We start from the raw sequence: 21,502 nt of genomic DNA, 5'->3' as shown, positions 1-21,502 counted from the left end.
GGAATTAAATATAGCTGCACGGAAATGAAGGAAATGTAACAAGTTTGTAGTTTTAATCTTTGTGGTGACATCCATACCCATGTGTGCAAATACTGTTGACAAACATTACACCATTGTGGTGTTGTGCACTATGAAAACCGCCAGCAATTGCACTGCCCACCAAGTGGGATCTGGGTGTTTTTTCCCTTATGAAGTGGAATACTCTCTGCCCTCAGCACAATTATTCTGCATCCCAGAGTCTGTAGTAACTTTCTGTTTTGGTCTGCTTCACAGGTCAGAATACAGTAGAAGCATGACCATAGCCATGTGGTTCTGTGCCCTTCAAAGGCAGGGAGGGTGAAGGTGTATTATACTCTCATTACAGTCTCTTTTTATTTTCATAGTGTTTGCTGGATGTGGTAGGTCTGTAGGCTGCTGTTCATGCAAATCAGCCATGGAGAGAGGATCAGCAGAGAAGAGCTGCAGTTATCATTCCAGATCAGGCCCTTATCAGATGTGGAAATGAATAAAGACTAATATGCAAATATTTACTGCTAACTGCAAAGATAAATCAAGGTTTTAGAGAGATAAGTTAGATTACCTTTGTGGTGGACAGTGGTCTTCATTCTCTATTGCCTGAGCTTTTAGTATTCACCTAAGATCTGATGTTTTAATGTCAATCCTCAGATTGAACAAGTGAGCCAGCTTTCTGCTCTTGTGCAAGCCCAGCTGGAGTACCACAAGCAGGCCACACAGATCCTACAGCGAGTTACTTCTAAACTGGAAGATAGGTAATGCACTTTTTGTAAGTTTCTTGAATAGTTTGTTAGTTTTACAGAGGTGGAAAACCTATGAGTAGAATGCAATGCTGTTATCTTTCTTGACTTGGTACTCGTACTTTTATGAAATCAAGGACCATTTCATTAGATGAGTGCAAGTTCAGATTTAAATGTTTTGGAGATGCATCTACTTCTAAGTATTAGTTCAGGAAAGCACCTCAGCTCAGTAAAGCTATCGAATGTGAGTTAACTGAAAGTGTGTTTATAAATACTGAACTCAGTGACACTCACAACTTTGAATTCCTTACTGTTTGTGCGTGTATTCACAAAGCATGCTAATTCTTAAGGAAGATGTTAAAAATTGATTTTGTAAAAAAGTATCTTGTTGCGTATCTTCTCATCTACCTGAAGATCTTCCTGAGCCAGTAGTGAGACCCTCATTATTAACAACTGTATTAAATATTCCTCCTATTGTCAGATCAAACTTGATACACTACTTGAGCTATCTCTTCCATCCCCTTTTGTACAACTGCATGTGCTATCAGAATTCCTCCAACACCTTTTTTAAAAAGAGTTTCATAATTTTTACTTTAGAATTTTTGTTTTCATCGAAACAAATTGATCGGCTTCTCACACACGTCCTTCTTCAAAGAAATTTAACATTCAGGGAAGGTTTCTCTACTAATATGGTTCTGGCAGACTCTTAGAAAAAGCTGGATATAATTCCCAAGAGGAGATAATGTTCACATACTGTGCAAAGGCAGCTGTTTTCTGATATCATTAGTATAGATCAAGTTGCTAATACTGCCGGATCTGTCAGTATTAATTTTCTCAGAGCATGCATTCTGAAAATCTCATTCACTTATGAGTCTTAAAGTGTTTGTACAGGAGCAGCACTTGTTAAGGTGTGTAGGCTGTCGTGCTGACTGTTCCTCGATACAGTTTGCAGTACTGTCTAAACAGCTAACAGAACAATTTTTAGCACTTGTAAAAGAGTACTGCAATTCACTTTCTTTACAGAAGCATTAAAAATTCCTCAGGAACAGGTATTTTATCTGGTAATCCATAAACTATGCCATTAAGTGTCCATACATCTCTACAATAGATTTCTCTAACTGTATCAGTTCAGATGATCCTTTGCCATTTTTAAATTTCTGCTAACTGGTCAGTATTTTTACTTCAAGTTTCAGCTGTGAATGATTGGGTTTTTTCAGCTGTGAATGGTTTTTGCAAGGACCTTGCATCAGAATACTATGGTAATTCTGTTGAAGTAAATCTTTTGCATCCCTAATCGAGGCTGCTGGCTAAATCATACTTCATCCACACTGTTGGACACAAATTGAGTGCTGTGATGTGTTCGTGCCAGAAATGAGTCAGGGATGTAGAGCTGTTACTATCCAAACTACTACTCTTTCCCTGCTGGTGATAGGCAGGTAGCAAGTAATGCATAACCCCTGGGGTTTGGTTGGTTTAGTGGTTTTTTTTTACTATATAGACCAGAAAATAAATCAGGATTTACTTTTAAGCTGAGCAAATTTGTTACTGTTCACTGTCAGTGATGTCTACAGCACATACTGCCCATTTTCTAGGTACTCTTTAAAAGAGTGAATGGAACCTGTTTATGCTGGCTCCTGGCATGGACAATGTCTTATAACTACCAAGACTGTCCTGTGTAAAATATTCACAAAAGAATGTTTAAAAAGTATGAGATGGACTGCAAAAACAATGAAAAATTTAAAAGTGCACTTGCCTTCTATTTTTTCTTGGCTGTTTAGATTAGACTTCAAGATTTTCTTCAGGAAGTTCAAGTGAAAGAATTTCCTTTTTTTTCTACACATTTGTGGAAGGCATAAATGTCCTTAAAATGCCATGATTCCAGGAACTAGGAAATATTAAGAGTTTGGCGAACATTGGGAAATTTTCAGTAAAATTAAAAAAAAACTGGAAGGTCGGCAAAGACTATTTTGAACTCCCTTTTTCACCAAGTGAAATGACGATGCAGTTTTCCTAACACAGTATCATGACAGTGCAGCTGGGAAGCAGGAATGGTCTCATTGGAGGTGTTTCTTTTCTTAAGAAACATGGCTCATGCTGAGCTTTTGGGTAATCTTTAACAAGTCAGTAGAATTGTCACTGTATAGTTCATAATCTGAAAAAAATGGTATTTCAGGAAAGCATTAAGTATAACAGAACTAGTTTAAGTGTTTCTTAAAAATTTTACTGTCTTGAATTTTGCTAATGAGTGAAACAAAACAAAGGCTTTTTATTTATTTTGACCACTTCAATTATTTAAATGCTTTGGTTTTTTGATGGTTTTTTGGGTTTTTTTTTTTTGCTGATGGGTTTGTTTTTTTAATGTGAAAGAAAAGCACTCTCTAGGAACTGACTTATACTGGTATTTTGGATGGTGAGGAAAACCTTGTTATGAGGATCAAAAGTCAGTAAGTTAGATGCAGATCTTTACAACAGATAAAACAAAATGAGCTACCAGCTGTAAGTCTAGGGCAGATATAGAAAAGATTAGAAAAATCAACTTGTCTTGTAAGTACATATGAAGTGTTCTTTCATATGTGGAATTAGAAATACATGTGGTAGTTCTGCATTAGCTGCTCTGATTCTGTTCATCCCTTCTTTGGATTTTACCCTGGAATCTGTAAATAGACCTTTCCCTAGAAACTCTAGATTTCTCAGTTAGAAGAAATAGTTGAAATTAATGATAAATAAATGGTTATTTTGAGAATAAAGAAGAATGGACTTTTGTCCTTTTGTGAAACAAGTATTCCAAATTGCAAACTAACTAAGTCTGCAGCTGAAGTCAGTACATTCCCACAGAGTCTTCTTACAAAATGACAAGAGTTGGTATCAATCAGCTGGATAAATAATGATTGCAAGGATTAGAAGCAAAAAGTCATACTAAAAATGGGGACAGAGATGTTTGTCTAGTCCTTCTCTAAGCATTGATAGTCATGTAACAAGTTTTTTTTTTTTAAATGAGCTCTTTGTTTTTGTTAGATGAAAGGCAAATCGACAAAATACTAGGTTTCTAAAAGGAATGAAGAATTAACAACTTCATGGCACAGTCACATCGGGTGGTTTTGATAATTTAAACTACTGTTGTAAACAAAAAAAACTACTCCAAATGACTCAACTTGTTTACTATGGATGATTGGTGGATGAGAATTTCAGCCTTGGAAGTAAAGGTATTTGGTGCATCTCGTCTGCAAACAAGATATTGACTCTTGGCATTTAACCTTGATGTTTTGGCAGAATAAAAGAGGCATCATCTCAGCCCAGGCGAGAGTACCAGCCCAAACCCCGTATGAGCCTGGATTTCTCAACTGGTGACAATACACAGCACAATGGAGGAATATCCCATGCCACCACACCCAAACCATCAGGTAATGTCAGAGTTTTGTGTCGATGCAGAAGTTGCATGCTTTCTTCTGGAGATTAGTCTTTCCATGAGGGAAAATGAGAATAGGAATGATATATAGAAGAGAGGTGTTTGAACTGTTGTTTCTTTAGAAAGTGTTCACATCCTCAGGCAGGAGAACAGAGATGGATTATTCACTGCTTTAAATGTGTCTTTTGGTCAAAAATTTATTTTGTCCTAGAAGATTACCCTGAAATACTGATCTTTACAAAATAGGCATTTAGAAAACCAAAATAACAATTGAAAGTTTTCCACGAAAATCCAGAAACCTAAGGCCAGAGAAACCTCCATAACCATATCCTGCTTTTTAAAATAAGGTATATTTAAAATAAGGTACACAATGAACCTGAAAGTAAAAATAACTGAAAAGAAAACCTAAGCTATATAAGCTGTTTTCTTTGTCCATGTAGGAGCAGCACAAGCAAGACTAACCATTAGTATGAGTGTACATAATTACTATCTCAAAGAATGGTTTATTTAATATCAGCACATACCATGGAGGCCTTATTATTTGTTTCTTACACAATAATGATCTGTTATCCGTGGTACGGTGAGGGCTGGCCTCTGTCCAGACCCTGATTTTAGTTATTCCAGTTTACCTCAGTGACAATTGCTATCACGTTCCATCTTGCAAGAGTAGGTGTTTTTCACTAGATCTTTAGTCAGGGTTTCCTTTCTTTCCATCACATACTGATGTGAATGTTTGATTTTCTCCCACATATAGATAGGAAGAGTATCTCTATTTGTCTCTGAAAACTTGAAATTATCTTACACAACCTTGCCAACTCCTAACAATCTCCTGACTGTGCTAAGAAGAAGGATATAATAGAGATTCCCTGTGCATGAGTGTGGCTTGAGTCTTGCATGCTAGAGCTCTCTTCATTCCACCAGTAATTTTCTTCTTTACTCCTTTTTCCTAGTGTCATGAACAGTTGTCTGTGCTAAGCCAGAGCAGACTGATGCTCATGTATCTCTCCAGCACTTATATTTCCCTCTCCATAGAGCAGTATTTAACATTTTCTTCAGTAGGGCTTTTATTTTGAAGTGTATATTGGTTTCAGAGGTACGCCTTCTTTGAAAATTCTTGATTGGAGTGATATGTTTGGAGTGATTAATTCAAAGAGTTTATTTGCTAATTCTTCTAAATTTCAGCTGGTAGGAATGAGGATACCAAACATGCTGTAAGGCTTGTTCATGTCAGCACAGTAGTCTTCATGACGAAAGCAAAATAGACTCTGAGCATTATGTAAAGAAAAGAAAATAAGGTTTCACTGTAGAATTTAAAAAATTAAGTCTGGTATTTGAAAAACTTGCTCTATTGAGATCTATAGAAATGGAAAATTTTTGTTCTAAAATAGCTCAAGCATGGGCCTTCTAACCAGAGTGAGTGTTGAAAACGAATATGCAGAATGTTTGAATCTGAAACTTACTCATCTTAAAGCCGGTATTCATGAAAAAGTAGAATATATATTTTTAGAACTATCATTATGGTGAAGTGGCATGTGTTGGTTCATTCAGACCACTGAAAGTGTGTGAACTTCTACTATGGAAATTCAGGGGGGAATATTATTTCTTACAATTTAGTGCTGCTAAATCATAAATATTTTGACCAGTAACAATTTTTGGTAGGCTTGAAGCTATAAAGACTTCAGGGGGAGGGAAGAGGGAGTATATTTGTTGATTCCATATAACATATGAAAATCCAGTCAAACTAATGACTTAAGTAGTAACCATTAGCTATCCTAAAGAGTTTATGGTCAAATGTTCATGAACTAGCATATTGGAAAGATCTCAATTTCAGACTTTCTCTGAATCTAGCCTGATGGCCCTGCAATAAAGTGTTTTGTGGGAATGGGGAATAAGTCTTTGGAAATGTGATACTAAAATTAAGAGGATTAGGAGCATATGCAGTGGTATAGCTGTACCAGTGAAATTTCCAAATAAAGGGCAAACACATAGTTATATCTTCACTGTTGTTTTAAGCTACCACTTACACTGCTTACCTGAGGTAAACAGACAAAACATCTCTTTGCCAGTAAAGCTGGAAATAGGTTAGGGGTTTTGCTTAATTTTTTTTTTTTTTTTTTTTTTTTTTTTTTTTTTTTTTTTTTTTTTTTAAGTTTTGGGGTTTTTTTTTTTTTTTTTTTTTTTTTTTTTTTTTTTTTTTTTTTTTTTTTTGTGTTTTATTAACAAATAAAAATTAGATTCCAAATTTTATCAGGTCTGGGCTTGATGATAGCTTGGTTCTTTTGGGATTCTCAGACTTCTACCAGCAGGCACTCAGAGTAACTGAAGACTGTCAGAAGCTAATAGTTGTCTTCTAACAAAGTTTGGCAGTCTAAATATAGGTATTATTGAAGAGCTGTCATCAGCATATTAGTGAGAACAGAAACAGCAAAGTCTGCCGTAGGTGCAGTAGTAAGATGGGTACGTTTAAGTGTTGAGATTGTTAAGCATGTTGTTTCTGTGTTTCTTCTCCTTAGGTGTTCACATGGATCAGCCATGCTGCCGAGCTCTGTATGACTTTGAACCAGAGAATGAAGGGGAGCTGGGATTTAAAGAGGGTGATATCATTACCCTCACTAACCAGATTGATGAAAACTGGTATGAGGGGATGCTTCATGGCCAGTCAGGTTTCTTCCCCATCAATTATGTCGATATTCTAGTTCCATTACCCAATTAGGAATGCTGATGCACCACCTCTGACGCAGATAGCTGTGTCAGTGCCACTGCTTTCAAAATGCTGCTTCTTACACCTTACAAGTGCAAACTGCAGTGGTTAGAGTTACCGATTCCTAATGAGCATCTTTGGTTTACGTGTTGTCATACTATGTGGTGGTGATGCGTTGTATCTTCTGAGCCAGCATAGCATGGATTAGTTTATTGACTGTGCTGGCCTGGTAGTAACCAGAGCCATTAGTGAGGTGAAACAGGGAAGATGATGGCAAGCAAAGCAGGTAATTCATAGTGAAGTAGCAGGAAGTGAAGGTGGTGTTGGGAAGATAATGCCTATCACCACCGTATTACTTTTTCAGTCTTAGTTCTCTATAAAAAGAGGGAAAAGTTCTTGCCATTCCATCTTTCCCTTCCTGATGATACAGTTCACACAGGTCTAACATTGACTAACCAGAATTGTATCTTCCAACCAAACTGGCTGGCTGTTCTCACAGAGAGAGCATAAGTGTAGATCCTCTGGTTTCACAGAAAGTGAAGCACTGTACTGTGTGTCCTGCTGCTCTCTGCTAAGTTTTATATTCTTAATTATTGTTAAAAGGCCTATTTCCCTCCAGAGGTAAACTGTAAGCTATCAAATGGGGATTCCTGTAGTAGAAATGTTGGACCACAAACCACCTGAATTTGCCCTTCAGGAACTTTTAGCATGCTCACCAAAATGCCAGTAAATGGGCAAGATGGGGAATAAAACTGGCATTTAGTATTGTTTCTTGTCAAGTCTTGGCACAAAACCTTGCTGCTTAAGCACCAGATATCCTTTGTAAACTCATTCACCAAGGAATACAGTAACCAACCAAACACAACCCTCATTTCATTTGTTTCTGTCTGCCATGTGTTCTTTGAACATCATTTGTGCATACTCTCTCCTCAATGAGGACAAAATAAAACATGTTATTTTTCTGTTGAGCAACTGAAGACATGTGGCTGTATATATAAAAACATTTCCCATCTGTTTAGTTGGTTCTCCTGTATTCCTCCTTCCTGCACTTGGTGTGTACAGTGCTGTGCCTAGCTTCTTGGCATTCTTTTGGTAACAGTTGCAGAAGTTCTGTTAGTTTAGTTATCCAGAGTTCTATTTATCTAAATTGTACAGACTCTATCAGAGGTTTAATGTGCTGCTTCGAATGTGCCACTTCAGTACTGGATGATGTGAAATCAAGACAATTCCCTACTGCTTAATGTTTAAACTATATCATGGAAAGTATTGTTATTTCAAATAAATGCTGAGAGAATAACTAGAATGATGTTGTGGATTATTGCTTTGTTGCTTTAAAATCTGCTTTGATAACTTCAGCTAACAACAATTTTATTTTATTTTATTTTATTTTTATTTCTCATTTCCTGCAAATGTGAAAAATCTTTCCCTTTTTTGGCATTATTATTTTACTTCAGTCAAATAAATCTCATACATGTAATGGCCTTTATAAGCAGGATGAACTTAACAGTGACCACATTAAATTAGTCTCTCAATGACTAGCATGCAGTCTTGCAGATACAAGTTATTGCTTATCAAAGGACCCTGGCATCCACAATGCTAATAAAGCTTAAAGACTTGGTAACTTATAATTTATTTATGGTTTAACTAAAAACAGAGATATTGTTACAAGCAAAACAGACTTGACTTGGAGAAAACTTATTTAAACTAATTCAAGTATTTTTGTGCAGTGAGAACAAAAAGATTCACTTTTCCTGTCCCAGTTCTCAAGCTCAAATTCACTCTTGACTCTCCCCACCAGCTCCCTGCTCACTGGCATGGGTACTTGTAGGTGTACAGTATGTCCATAAAAGCTCCTCTCTGCTGCTTCTCCCTCCTCATTTTTTTCTCCCTTTTCAGTAGTGACTCATTGTGACTATCTGCTGGTATTTCACTGACTGTCTCCACCTCATTGTTCTTCAGCCTTGGTGTTCCCTCTGCTAAGAGTGTTTCTCACTCTTTATTTTCCCCCTCTTCTGCTCTCTGCTGTACGTTCATATCCCAGTGCACGTTGACAGAGACTGACAGGGTAGAAGAGTCTGTCAGAGATGGCACCTCATTCAAGGCTCAGTTCAAGGTCAGGCTGGACGGGGTCTGAGTGAACGCGTGTAATTGAAGATGCTCATTGCAGGGGTCTTGGGCTAGGTGACATTTTACAGTCCCTTCCAACCCAAACTATTAAAAAATATAGATACAGAAAGAATTCCTGTAACTTTTTATTACAGTTCAGCCCTAAATCCTATGGTTGGCCTCTAAGGAAGTTTCTGCCAGTGATTGGAAGAAATCTGTTTCAAACTCAATGGACGTGAAACCATTTTACATATGCATTAATGGTGCCATACTGTTAGTTAGTATTACTATAAACAGTTACAGAACTAATAACTATGTTAGTTATCAAGGCCTAGCAGTCCCAAGTACTGCACTGGCATACCCCTGTTTTGTAAGATTATAATTCTGTAGCATTTCTGGAGAGCATGCAACCACAGGGCAACAACATCAGAGATAAATTTACATGATGTAGAGCAAAAGGGTGGTTGGTGTGCAGTGCTGCCCCACCCTGCTGAGAGACCCTGGTTTTTAAGGTGTAGGGAATGGTAGCGTCTTTCAACAAATGGGACCAGAAGGATTGTACAAAATAGTCATCATGATGACATGGGCCTAGTCTTCACATGTTGCAGAATTCTTGGCACTTCCTTATTGCTCTGTTCTGTGTCTCCTGCAGGTAATAACTAATGAATGCTTTATTCCTGAGGTGGTAGGATCAGAAACTGACTTGGTTAAGAGAGGAATTACCAGGGCTGACAAAAGTTTGTATCTAAACATTCAGTATTAGGATAAAGAGGGTGATCCAGAAAAAAGCACAAAGATGTTTGCTTTTGCACGTCAGGTAGTTCACAGCTTTGCCTATGGAGCTCCATGACTTTCATTCTAGAATCACATAAGATATGATGTTGGTGGATGAAATCTTTTTTCTCTGGGAGACTTACAGCTTCTGTCATCCTGCTTCCTAAGGTGTATGTTTGCAGAACTATTGTAAAAATATGACATGGGTTCCTAGTTACCAAAATTGGCTGCAGAACTGCTTGTCACAAGAGAAACTGGGAAGCCTGCCAGCACTGAGATATCAACTGCCAGATATACCTAAATCTTTTAGATTTGATGTTGGTTTCTTTTTTTTTTTTTCTGTTGAACTGTAAGGTTCTTAGCCTGTGTTATTTATTGCAGAGTGAATCTTTGTGAAAAACATAGCAAAATACCCCAACAGTTCCCTGCACAGTTCTCCATCTAAATAAAGAAGTGATTGAAATTGTGGGTTTTTTCTTCTTTTAGAATAGCCTCTTCCCTCCAGAAAGAAAGAAGATGGGAGACACATCCAGAATTTTGTATTTGAATCTGGCTTACAGACAGTTCCCCCTTTGAAGATAGTCATACTGCTTTCTCCACATGAGCTACTCTGACAAGACTTGAAAACTGCTATGAGGACTTCTTTTCTGGTTTCACACTTGTAGGTCTTGCAGATCTTTATGGCCACTTGTACACTGAGTAATAGTTCTGTTTCAGAATGCATCCTTATCTTCTCATCTCTCAAGGATTCAGGTGTGTGTGGGTCAGTGGAAATGGTTCTTCTTCCCAGCACAGGAGTAGGCTGACTTTGTGATAGGCAAATAGCACAATGAATTTGGGTGTATACTCGGGTAACACTGTTTAAAAGCAAGTACATTCTATAGATGTGTTTAATTTTCTGTAAAGCACAGTATGTTGTCATAGACTTAAGCTCAGAATGTCTAGAATGTTCTGTAATTATTATTTTATAATTTTTAAACTTTTAGCGCTCTGGTAGTTCAAGCAGAGACTTGGCGAAATTTCCAGAAGGCTTTTCTGTCTTTCCTTGCCATTTGTTCTAATGTGTTGCAGAAGACGGGAACAGATTTGTCATACCTATTCTTGCTGTGCACTGTAAGGTACAGAAGATTTCTAAGCTGTTTATCTTTGCTAGTATTTCCTTGGAAATGCAGCACAGTGGAGCAGTCAAAGAAACAGCAACTTCTACTATGCTCTTGAAAGCTCTGGTAGTTCTGGTAGCTCTGGTAGTGGACAAGCTGAAGTCCTTGTAGTGAGAGCCATCTCCTGGCCCACTCCTCATTTGGTGGAGTAATGGCAGCCAGCCTCATGCATCTTGTTCTCCCTTGCACTCTGCTTAGGGCTTGTGCCTTTCACTTTCTCTCCACCTTTGGTAAAACATGGAATTGAAGCACTAATAATGCAGGGAAAGATAAAGGGGCTCAAGCTTCTCTGTCTCACTTCATCTGTTAATGAAGAGGCTCCAGGAGAGGCTGGGTCTCTCTCTCTTTCAAGATCTGCTTTAGCAGTGCCTGCAGATATAGCTGTTACTTCTTCGGGTCACTGTCTGAAACTGGAGGATTCAGCAATTTATCCAACCACCATCAACAGTGCTTATCTAGGGGCTTTCCTGTCCCTCACCAGTCACTGACAAGGGACATGTCCTGTGCTCAGAGCCTTCACATGGGCAGCAAGATCCTTCAGTAGGTATTAGCTGTAATGCACGTCACCAAGACAGCTGCTTTAGTAGAATTTCTAATGAACCTACATGAGCTGGAGGTGCAGTTTTCCCAACTTTTAGGGCTTTCTTCTTTAAGAGAGGTAGAACTTACTTTGTTTCTGTTGGAAATAGTAAAATCATAGTATTGTAAAAGCAGGTATATACTGTGCATTATGACTCTGTGTGACTGTTACAGCTATAATGGCTGACTGACTGAAGTATTTGAGGGGTACTGAGGCATGTAATGGTGGATGTGACAATACACAACTTGCACAATTGCACCAAGCTGACTGCAGAAGAATAATTCCACAAATACCTTCGCAAAATTTCAAACATATAACATGCATTTAAAGTACCTGTATTTAAAGTTTGGTTTCTGGAAGTGCCTGTTGAGTTTTTTACTTAGCTGAGTTGTCATCATGGGTTTTGTTTGTAAGGTTCCTCAAGTATTTGTATTTATTATTCAGAAGCAATGAAAGCTTGTCAAAGCTTATTTGTGACCCTTTGCAATTGATAAGCTAGATAATCCTCTGCCAGTTCTGCATGTAGAACTCAATCCAGTATGCAGTTACATTTTCTTGACTTATGTTGAGATCTGTTAGGTGACTTGATCTTCAATACATCTGAAGTGCTGAGCAAGAATTGGAGCACTTAATCTAACTGGTCAGTCCCATTCAAACATTTCATATCTGTGCCTGCCTGGATCTCCCAAAGTAGGAAGAACCCAGGAGGTCCTGGGTAGGACTGTAAGAGGTATCATATGCCTGAAGCTTCATCTCATGTGCTTGCATCTTCCATCTTCATCATGGGCTTGCATGATGAACAAGGCCTTCTTCGCTTTAGAAGAGGGAGAAAGAAAGTTCAAGCTGCTAGTAAGAAGTTTCACCAGAACCATCCTCTCTTATTGCTGAATTTTCAGGTAATAGTGGAAATGAATACTTCCTAAATCATAAGGGAACAGCAGAGTAAGAAAAAGAAGGAGGAATTTCATTTCTTTTCTGTTCTTCTAAATTAAGGATGTGTATTCCTGGAATTTCTCTGTTTTTAGCCTGGAAGTGAAACTGATGATCAGAGATGATCCTAGAACAAATACCACACAGAGAGAAAAATAGTCATAAATGGAAAACCTTTCAAGCATAATTTAATTCTTAACCTTGAGAGAAAAGGTGGCCTCTTGCAGTCCTTTTACATTAGGCAGCAATGGCTTGTAAGCAGCTGCAGTTGCTATAATGCAAACTTGAACCAAGAGGAAAAGAGACAGTATGATGATAGCATCAGTGATGATGTCTAGAGGAAGCTGAAGATGCATCAGCTTCATCAATTCTTCAGTGATCTTCTGATCAAATGTTGTACCCAGTTCCTTTGAGGGTATGGGAAAGAGTGGTGCTAAGGCAGCAGATCAGTTTCTGCAACCTCTAAATAGGTGCTTTAAAGTGTCTTCTTCCAGAAGCAGAACAAACTACAGATATAAAGTAAGCAGAAGGCAGCCATGTATATGCCCTCATTTTAACACTTCTGATCAAGAGGATAAAAAGCCTTGTGCACCACAATGTCCAGTATGACAGAGCAGAACTGGTATCTTGGCTATGTGTAAATCTGAAATAGCTGTTAAAAATGAGTAAGCTTCCAGAGGTAGGACATTATAGATCATTTCACCACATCCTCAGCATTCCTTCTCCCAGAAACTGCTCCTTGCTTTCACTTTGGAGCATCACAAAGTTATTCTTTGCTTTGGGCTGGAAGTCCAGCAGCATCTCATGGGGTTCCCAAAATCAGAAGGTCACATGCTACCTGATCAGTTTTAGGTTCTAGGATGGAACTCAGCACAGATTTGATTTCCCATGCTGACAGAGAATTGTTGCATGAGTAGTGCGTTTAGATTTAATTCTCCAGCTGTGTAATAGGGATGATAATAATTCCATATTTTACAGAGTGGTTAAGGGTACATATACATATAACTCTCAGAGTTTTTACTGTGGACCTGAGGAAAAAAAAAAATCTGTTGTTTTCTTTGTAAAACTGTGGTATTAATCAAGCCAAAACAAAATTTCTGCTTTTATTTAGGCCAGACATTTTCTTTTGACAGTTTAAGAATATTTACAAAGCATTAATACTCTAAACTTCAGTTGAGAGTCTGAAAACAGAATTAAGCTGAATGTGTCTTCCATTGAATTCTGGGATTGTGTTTAGCAAAAAAGAAGTATTAATGCACTGCAATTTCATAGTTATCTGGAGGTCAAAACATTACCACTTCACTAGACTGTGCAGCTAAATGGTGAGGTGCTTGCCACACCTTCATGTCTGAGTAATACTGCAACAAGCATTGGTGCTTCTATTTCTATTCTGATTCTCAGCTTGAAAAATAAATAAATAATGCTGAGCTTACACATTTTCCATTTCTTTATGTCTGAAGGAACTTCTTGCAATTCCAAAATTCCCAAGAAAATCTCTCATTTCCTCCTTCTCTGCAATATTGAAGTATGAAGAGTGGTATCAAGAAGCAAGTCTGCTTATCTGGCTTTTATGCACACTTTGAGAGACACTAATACTAATGCTAATATTAATACTAAAGCCCTGGTAGAAATTGGAATCACCAACGTGTTAAAATCTTCCTCCCCATGTCAGACACTGGATGCTGATGGTCAGCAATCAGCTGCTGGCACATTGGAGCAAATGTTTCCATTTTGCACAACAAGGTTTTCACTTGATATCTGAGGCATCTGTTTACTTGATATTTGTCTCTCTTTTTATAGTCTGCTATCAATCTTTTTCTAAGCTTAACACAGGTCAGTAGCCCATTTTTGTCACAGCTCCTGTGGGGAGCTAGAGCAGGGAAGGATTGTGCAGAAGCAGGAATTTCACAATCCTTGCTGAGCTTGTAGGCTCTCATGAGATGTAGAAAATTTAACAGAACATTCTTGGTTCCTATTTTCATAAAATGCTGGAAAGCATTTTGCCAATTGACGATGCACAACCCTGCAGCCTTGTTGATGCATTATGGTCGTGGTCCACTCTGACATGCGCTCAGCAGCCACTGGAGAGGCCAGTCTCTTCAAGCTGCATACGGCCTATGGTACCACCACCTCTTCAAGACGTGGGAGGGATGTAAATCTGTTTTAAACGAGTGCAATACGTTTGAAATTAAATGCAGTAGTCAATCTTGGATTTTGGACGACGGCGTGTTACAAAGGCCTGATTTTTGTTACTGTTAATGCTACCACTGTGAGCCAGTAGAGGGCACCCTGATATTTCATTTTAGTGTTACTTATAAATAGATCTGCTGTCTTTCTGAAATTTAAAGTTTTAAGGGATACTGTTAACAGACGTAGTAACTTCTCCAGATAATGACTATTGTACAATGGCAATTCTGAAAGTCTGCTTTTTCAATATCATCAAAACCCGAATATTAGAATTTTAATTCCCCAAACAACACAGAAGCCCAAGCTGTGGAAATTGCTAAACCTCACCCTTTTTGCTTTCATCTGTCCCTTTTTCATAATGTAGGTGATTTTTTTTTTTACATGGACCTTCAGAATTAGTTAATACAATACACCTAAGGATTGAAAAGTTCTGTAAAACAATTGAATAGCATCCACATCACTAATCTGTTCTGTATAAAGTTATTTTTAACTGTCAGCTTGCTACAGATCATTCCAGCACAAATTTTTATTATTTCAGTCAAGCACATACACACTTAGACTAAGATTTTTTTATCTCCTCTGCCCCATATAATAACAGAATTGCAGATACTCACCTTCAGAAAACATAAAAAGAAAAATCTGAATAGGTTCTGAAATTGTTCATTCAAGCACAAACTATTTATCACAAAGTCCATCTGTCAGCCTTTAGCTAGAAGAAGAGTTGCTTACTTTGGGCCAAACTGTCTCAAGGAATATATTAGAGTGCTAATATTTTGACAGGTCATAGCATCTTGAATCTCAAGTTCCATAAATATTTCACATATATTAATGGAGGTTCCTTTTAGTAGCAGAATTTTTTTTATTATAACTAGTTTATATTTGAGCCCTTGAGGAATAAAACCTCTTTCTACAAAGTGTGTTTTGAAATTGTTGTTTCAGTGCTTACTGTGAGCATAGGGTAATTTCAAATGTGGTTTGTTTTGTTTCTCTAAAAATGCATTAAGAATAAGAGGAGGTGTGGGAACTAATACTGTCTAAGAATTTAATTAATTCGTAACTTGACTGCCTGATATAAGTGCCAGAATAAGGAATACTAAGTGTTTTTAGGAGTGAAGTTATGTTCCCCAGGGACATTCAAAAGTTATTCCTATTGGTAAACAGCAAAGCTGAAAATACCTCTTAGAAATGCTGAAATAGGTACTCTTCATGAGAAATCTTGAAGCCATCCACATAACTAGATTGTAAAAATATCAACCTTGTGCTGATGTGCAGAAGGAGAGAGTGCACGGAGCAAGAAGATAATAAACTAAGGCACTGGAAACTTGGTATAGATGAGGCAGAGAAGAGTCAGGATTTCAAAGGTACAGGAGCAATGATAGCAAATCATTGCCATGTGTCCCTGCATGACTCCACCCGAGATGTCATCATCAGTGCCAAATGTCATCATCAATGCCAATGCTTTGAAAATGTGTCTTTGTCCAGCATCACACAGAGACACATTTTCTTTAGACTTGCACTACTCGTAGCTATCATTTTGAGCATTCCGAATTAATTAAAAAGAAAAGAAACCAGTCTGACAAAAAGAAACTAGGTCTTTTTATGTCCTTATTGGAACAGAAAAATAAGTGAAGAACACAAGAGTGGGGATAGAGCTCCATGGATACAGGCTTCTGTTTCCACCAGCACACCACTGTAGGAGGGAAGGCTTACAAGGGCTGCTCCCGGCATGACAGTGTCAGCACATTCCTTGCAAGTAACATGAATGTGCAAACTAGAAACGTTTTGTTGATGAGCTCTGGAAAATCCCTTCTAGCAACCAATCTTTCTGTCTTTATCCCTTGCTCCTTTCAAACCATCATTAGTGACAGCAATTGTATCAGCTAGTTCTTTGTTCCTAAAGACCTAAGGGAATTCCCTACAATGAAATCTATCTGGATAACAAAACACAAGGTTTCCAAGGAATGTGCAGTCTCAATGCCAAATTATTTGGATATTCTGTGCTGTGATAGATTCCCAAAACTTCTAGACAGTACAGATGGCAAAATATCTTGTGATGGCTGAAAGCAAATCCTTTTCATTGGGTGTTTAAATTTTCATTCTTTTCCAAATATTTGATATTTTTTTCTCAAAGTATTTTTTATATGCTGCAGGATTATTGCAACCATTTCCCTAAGGTACTTAAGCATAATAAGCCACAAGTGACAGGCAAGCAAGCAAGAAAGAACTGAGTGGAATGTGCCATAGTATGGACCATGGATAAAATCTGCCAGGAGAGCAACCCCTGAAACAGCTGGAAAGGCCTAGTGTGATACCATTGTGTATCTGTTTGAGACAGGATGGGGCTATAAACATCCCCAGCATTAAGAGCTTGGGGAAGCTGGTATGTGGACATCTGGCCCTATGAAGAAACAGAACATCCAGAATTCAACTGCTAAACCATTGGCTGCCAAGGCCTCAGGCAGAACCCATCATGGAGCCACTAGACAGTGTCACTTTTTCTGAATCCTCAGCATTCTAGCATGAAACTCTATGCATGTGTACATGTGTGCAAAATCCTTTACCTAACATAGTCCATCCTGCTGGTTTGGTCCACTTAATAAAGTAGTCAACTCATCTGTTTCATGGTATCTGGTGTTCTTGTTCCCCCATGAGATTATGTTCTTATCAAAGAATAGAAGTTACCTTCAAAATATTTTCTCCCTTTTTATGAGAGATAACTTTTTCTAACATTTAAATGTAAACTTGAATTTCTTACATGTAAAGGTCTCAGCACTGAAGAGTTTTTCTTTTCTTTGTTAAAGTCATGCTTTTGACCCAAAATGGAGAGTGAAAAGACTTATTGTTCTGCTATCTTATTTTGATGTGTTCCACTGAAGCAAATGACTACTGTCTTTTCTTGCTTATGCATTCTATATGCCATATTTTTCCTGTGTTTCAGTAGAAAGAACAAACAAATAAACAAAACCCTTAAAAAACTAGTATTTCTAGGTTTAGAAAAAGTACTTAAAACTTTTATTCACTTCAGGTGTTTTACTCTGAGTCAGTATTCTAAGATAAAGGCCACTGGAGACAGTTTGTAACTAAATAAGTCATAACTTTTTCTGAGAAAAATAAGCTTTAGCAAACAATTTTCAGTAGGCTCTTGGGTATGTCTGTAATTAAAGATGTGAGCTACAGCAAGACTTCCTAGACCCAGGTTAAAATATACAGGGTCTTATAGAACTGTGAATCATACAATGTCTTGGGAAGAGACCTTAATATCTGGTTACAGCTCTTCTGTCAAAGGCAGGGACACCTTTTACTAGATCAGGTTGCTCAGAGCCCCATCCAAGCGAGCCTTGAACACTTGAAGGAATGAGGTACCCAAAACTTCTCTGAGCAACCTGTCCCAATTCTGTATCTCCCCCAGAATAAGGAATTTCTTCCTGATATTCAGGCTAAACCAGCCCTCTCTCAGTTTAAATACATAGCCAATTTCCTGTCACCCTCTGCCCATATAAAATGTCCCTCTCCTGCTTTATAAGGCACTTTGGGTACTGAAAGACCATAATGAGGTCTGCCTGGAGCCTTTTTTTCTCCACTCTAGCCCCAGCTCTCTCAGCTTGTCATTACAGGAGAGTTGCTCCAGCCTGCTGATCATCTTCACGGTCCTCTTCTGGACATGCTCAAACAGATCCAGGTATTTCTTGTATTAAGGACCCCAGAGCTCGACATAGTACTCCAGGTGGGGAATCACAAGGGCAGAGTAGAGGTGAAAATCCTCTCCTTCACCTGCTGGTCACACCTGTTTGGATGCAGGCCAAAGACTGGCCTTCTGGGCTGAAGGTGCACACTGTTGGCTCATGTCCACATTTTCATTCACAAGTACTCTCAGTCCTTCTTGGCAAGGTTGGTCTCAATGACTTCTTCTCCCACTCCTTATTTATATCTGGGATTGTCCCAAGCCAGGTGCAGTACCTCACACCTGGGCTTGTTGAACTTCTTGAGGTTCTTGTGGGCCTACTTTTGAAGCTTCTCTAGGTCCCTCTGGATGTCATCCCATCTTTCTGTGGTGCAAACAGTACCTGTTAACTTCAGGTCATCTGTAAATCTGCTGAAGGTGTACTGAATCCCACCATCAATGTCACTGATGAAGAAATTGAAGAGCACTTGTCCCAAGACAGAGATCCAAGGGACATCACTTGTCACTATCTTCCACCTGGACACAGAGCCATTGAACCCAGCTCACTGGCTGTGTGCATCCATCCATCCATCCATCCATCCATCCATTTCCTTGTCTGCTGAATCATCCATCAATCAGCTCTGTATTTGGAGATGAGGCTATCGTGTGGGACCATATTGAAGGCCTTAAAAAAGTCTGATTGATGGCAACAGTCAACAAGGGATGACTGATAGATGTTATCAGTCATCTCTTGTTGACTGTTGCCATCATTCCATAACAGAAGGCCACCAAATTGGTCAGTCAGGATGTGCCCTTAGTAAATGGCTGTGCTGGCTGCCTCACATCATCTCCTTATCTTTCATGTGCCTTAGCCCGTCTTTTGGTAGGATCTGCTACATGAACTTGTCAGCCTGGTGAGGCTTACCAGTCTGTAGATCACTGTGTCCTCCTTTCTCCACTTTTTAAACATTGGAGCAATGTTTCTCTTTTTCTAGTCACTGGGAACTTCTCTTGACTACCATGTCTTTTCAGTTGTGATAGAAAATGTCTTGGTTACGACATCAGCTAGCTCCCTCAGGACCCTCTTACCTAAAATGGTGTCTATAGAGGCTTTGATGTGGAAAATTACTGTACAACTTGCACCGTTGTAGAGGATGCACACCTACTTGTTAAGAAGCTTGCCCTGAAGGAGAAAATGTTGATAAAATAATACCAATTTATGAATCTCTTTTATCAACATTATTCTTTTTACTTTCATTTCTTCTCGTTGTTACATCTCTCCTGCATATTCATTGTAAACCTTGAGAACCCATATTCCAGAGGACGCCAAAAATAGTTACTACATTTCATCTCTTCTGGCTGTATATTAGAATAGCATCAGCAATCCTTTTCTATTTGTCCTTTGTCCTTTTCTGCTTAACATTCTGTAAAACTTTATGTAGCTTTTCTATTTTTGTTGTGGATGCTCAGACAACAGGGATGTAAATGAAAAGCACTTTTTAAAAATTCCCTAAATCTGCCTGCATTTATTGGTACACTGCCTCAAGCTGTGTGCATCTCCTCTCTTTTAACTATTTTGATTCTATGACTGGATAACTGGTCACTTATTTCTACAGGATTCACTACAGAAAGAAGAAAAAAATTCTCCATAATTTTTTAAGAAAATAAAAGTGTTGTGGTTCTACAGTAATTTCGCATATCAATACTTAGCAGCTGTAAGTCATAATACTACTCTGTTCTCCTGTAAAACATAATCCTACATACTACCCATTACAGCTTAAACTTGTCCAGAATAGGTTTTTCCATTTATTTTCTATACTATTATACTATTCAGATCTGCTTTAAAAGGTCTCCCATACTAAGGCCTGCAATGACAATCTAGAGTGAAGGACCTTTAGATGCTGCTGCTCAAAAGCACAGAGAAAACAAGAAGACAGTCAAAGTGTCTTGCATTAGCCATGTTCCCAAACAGCTAATCCTGTGCAGTTGGTATCCTTGGGATCAGCACTTCTGCAAATTGGAACCCAGTAGCGGGGGTATCCACACACACACACAGGGAGATGGAAGGAATGTTGCAGCCCAGGAATCTGGTGAGGAAAGGGTAATTAGAGATTCCTCTCTGGTTGTTATCAAAAAGAATGTCATGCAATTCCTGTTCAGTTTGACACACAGGAAATAAAAGACACAAGAAGCTTCTGACTTAATACTCTTCTCTCAAAGTAATAAGAGGGAAATTATAATGATATGTTCCTCTCTTTCAATTAGGTCTGAAAACATTTTCTCATGTGAACATCTCACCCAAGTTCCTGCTTTTATTATTTCCAGTTACAATCAAAAAAGCTAAGCCTTCTGTCTTGGTTTGAAAGACAGGTGTCTGCCAAAGAAGGCAGGAACCTACCTTGGAATGGAAAATAAAAAAAAAAAAAAACAAACCCCAAAACAAAACAAAAAACCCCCAAACAAACAAACAAACAAACACCCAAACAAACAAACAAAAAACCAAAAAAAACCCCCTCCCTCTGAATTATTATAGCTTTGAAATGAAGAGGCTTTCAGCAAAGATATGGAAAAAGTATGTATGTGTATAACAAGAAAAACAAATAACAACAATGGCAGCAACGAAAAACAAGAGGAAAAAGCCCAGAAAACCCAATAAACTCTTCCCGCTCCGTAAGTGCCTTCCCCGTCGGTGCAGTTCCGGTCGCGGCCAGCAGGGGCGCTGCTGGCTCCCCCACGGCTGCAGGGGCCGCTGTGGCGCGAGCCCAGGGCGCGCGCGGTTATGATGGCTCGGCCAAGGTGGGAAGGGATGGAAGAAAAAGTTCTTTACAAACCCCCAGGCACAGCCGATCCCGGTGCCCCAGCAGGTCCCTTGGAAGCAGCAAGGGTAGAAGAAAGGCAGCAGGAGACAGAGCCTGGCAGTGGTGACGAACTGTCTTCACAGCTACTGTGGCCTCTCTCCCCAGGAAGGCAGAAAACACAAGAGAGGTAGGAGCTGCACTCAGCCTCTTTTCCCCAGTCCAGTTCTTCTGGTATCTCTGCCCTTTTCAGAGAAACACCCAGGTAAAAAGGAAGAGTAGCCAACTGGAGCCCTCCCCTGAGCTGTGGCCATTTCTTTTGTCTCTCTTAAGTACCCGGTCATTACTGTGTCCTAGCAAGACATAGAAGAGAAAATTCCCTGAGAGAAAGAAACAAAAGGAAGAATCCTAAACCCCAACACCTTCATACAAAACATATTTTCAAAG

General features: G+C 38.7%; 1 protein-coding gene across 1 annotated transcript in view; it reads left to right on the top strand.

Annotated features, from left to right (window-relative positions):
• The window catches only part of SH3GL2 (SH3 domain containing GRB2 like 2, endophilin A1), an 88,322-nt gene extending 80,157 nt beyond the window's left edge, over positions 1 to 8,165 (top strand). Inside the window, exons 7-9 of the mRNA XM_041416530.1 lie at positions 667 to 770; positions 4,026 to 4,156; positions 6,675 to 8,165. Of these exons, the coding sequence (XP_041272464.1) occupies positions 667 to 770; positions 4,026 to 4,156; positions 6,675 to 6,874 (435 nt within the window). The 3' untranslated portion in view covers positions 6,875 to 8,165. The remainder of the gene's footprint in view (positions 1 to 666; positions 771 to 4,025; positions 4,157 to 6,674) is intronic.
• Positions 8,166 to 21,502: the final 13,337 nt, after the last annotated feature.

Source organism: Onychostruthus taczanowskii, unplaced genomic scaffold, assembly GCF_017590055.1.
Source record: "Onychostruthus taczanowskii isolate IOZ18803 unplaced genomic scaffold, ASM1759005v1 scaffold52, whole genome shotgun sequence".
In the NCBI taxonomy this organism is placed as follows: domain Eukaryota; kingdom Metazoa; phylum Chordata; class Aves; order Passeriformes; family Passeridae; genus Onychostruthus; species Onychostruthus taczanowskii.
Note: the sequence above shows the minus strand (reverse complement) of the source record. Positions and strands in the feature narration are given on the sequence as shown.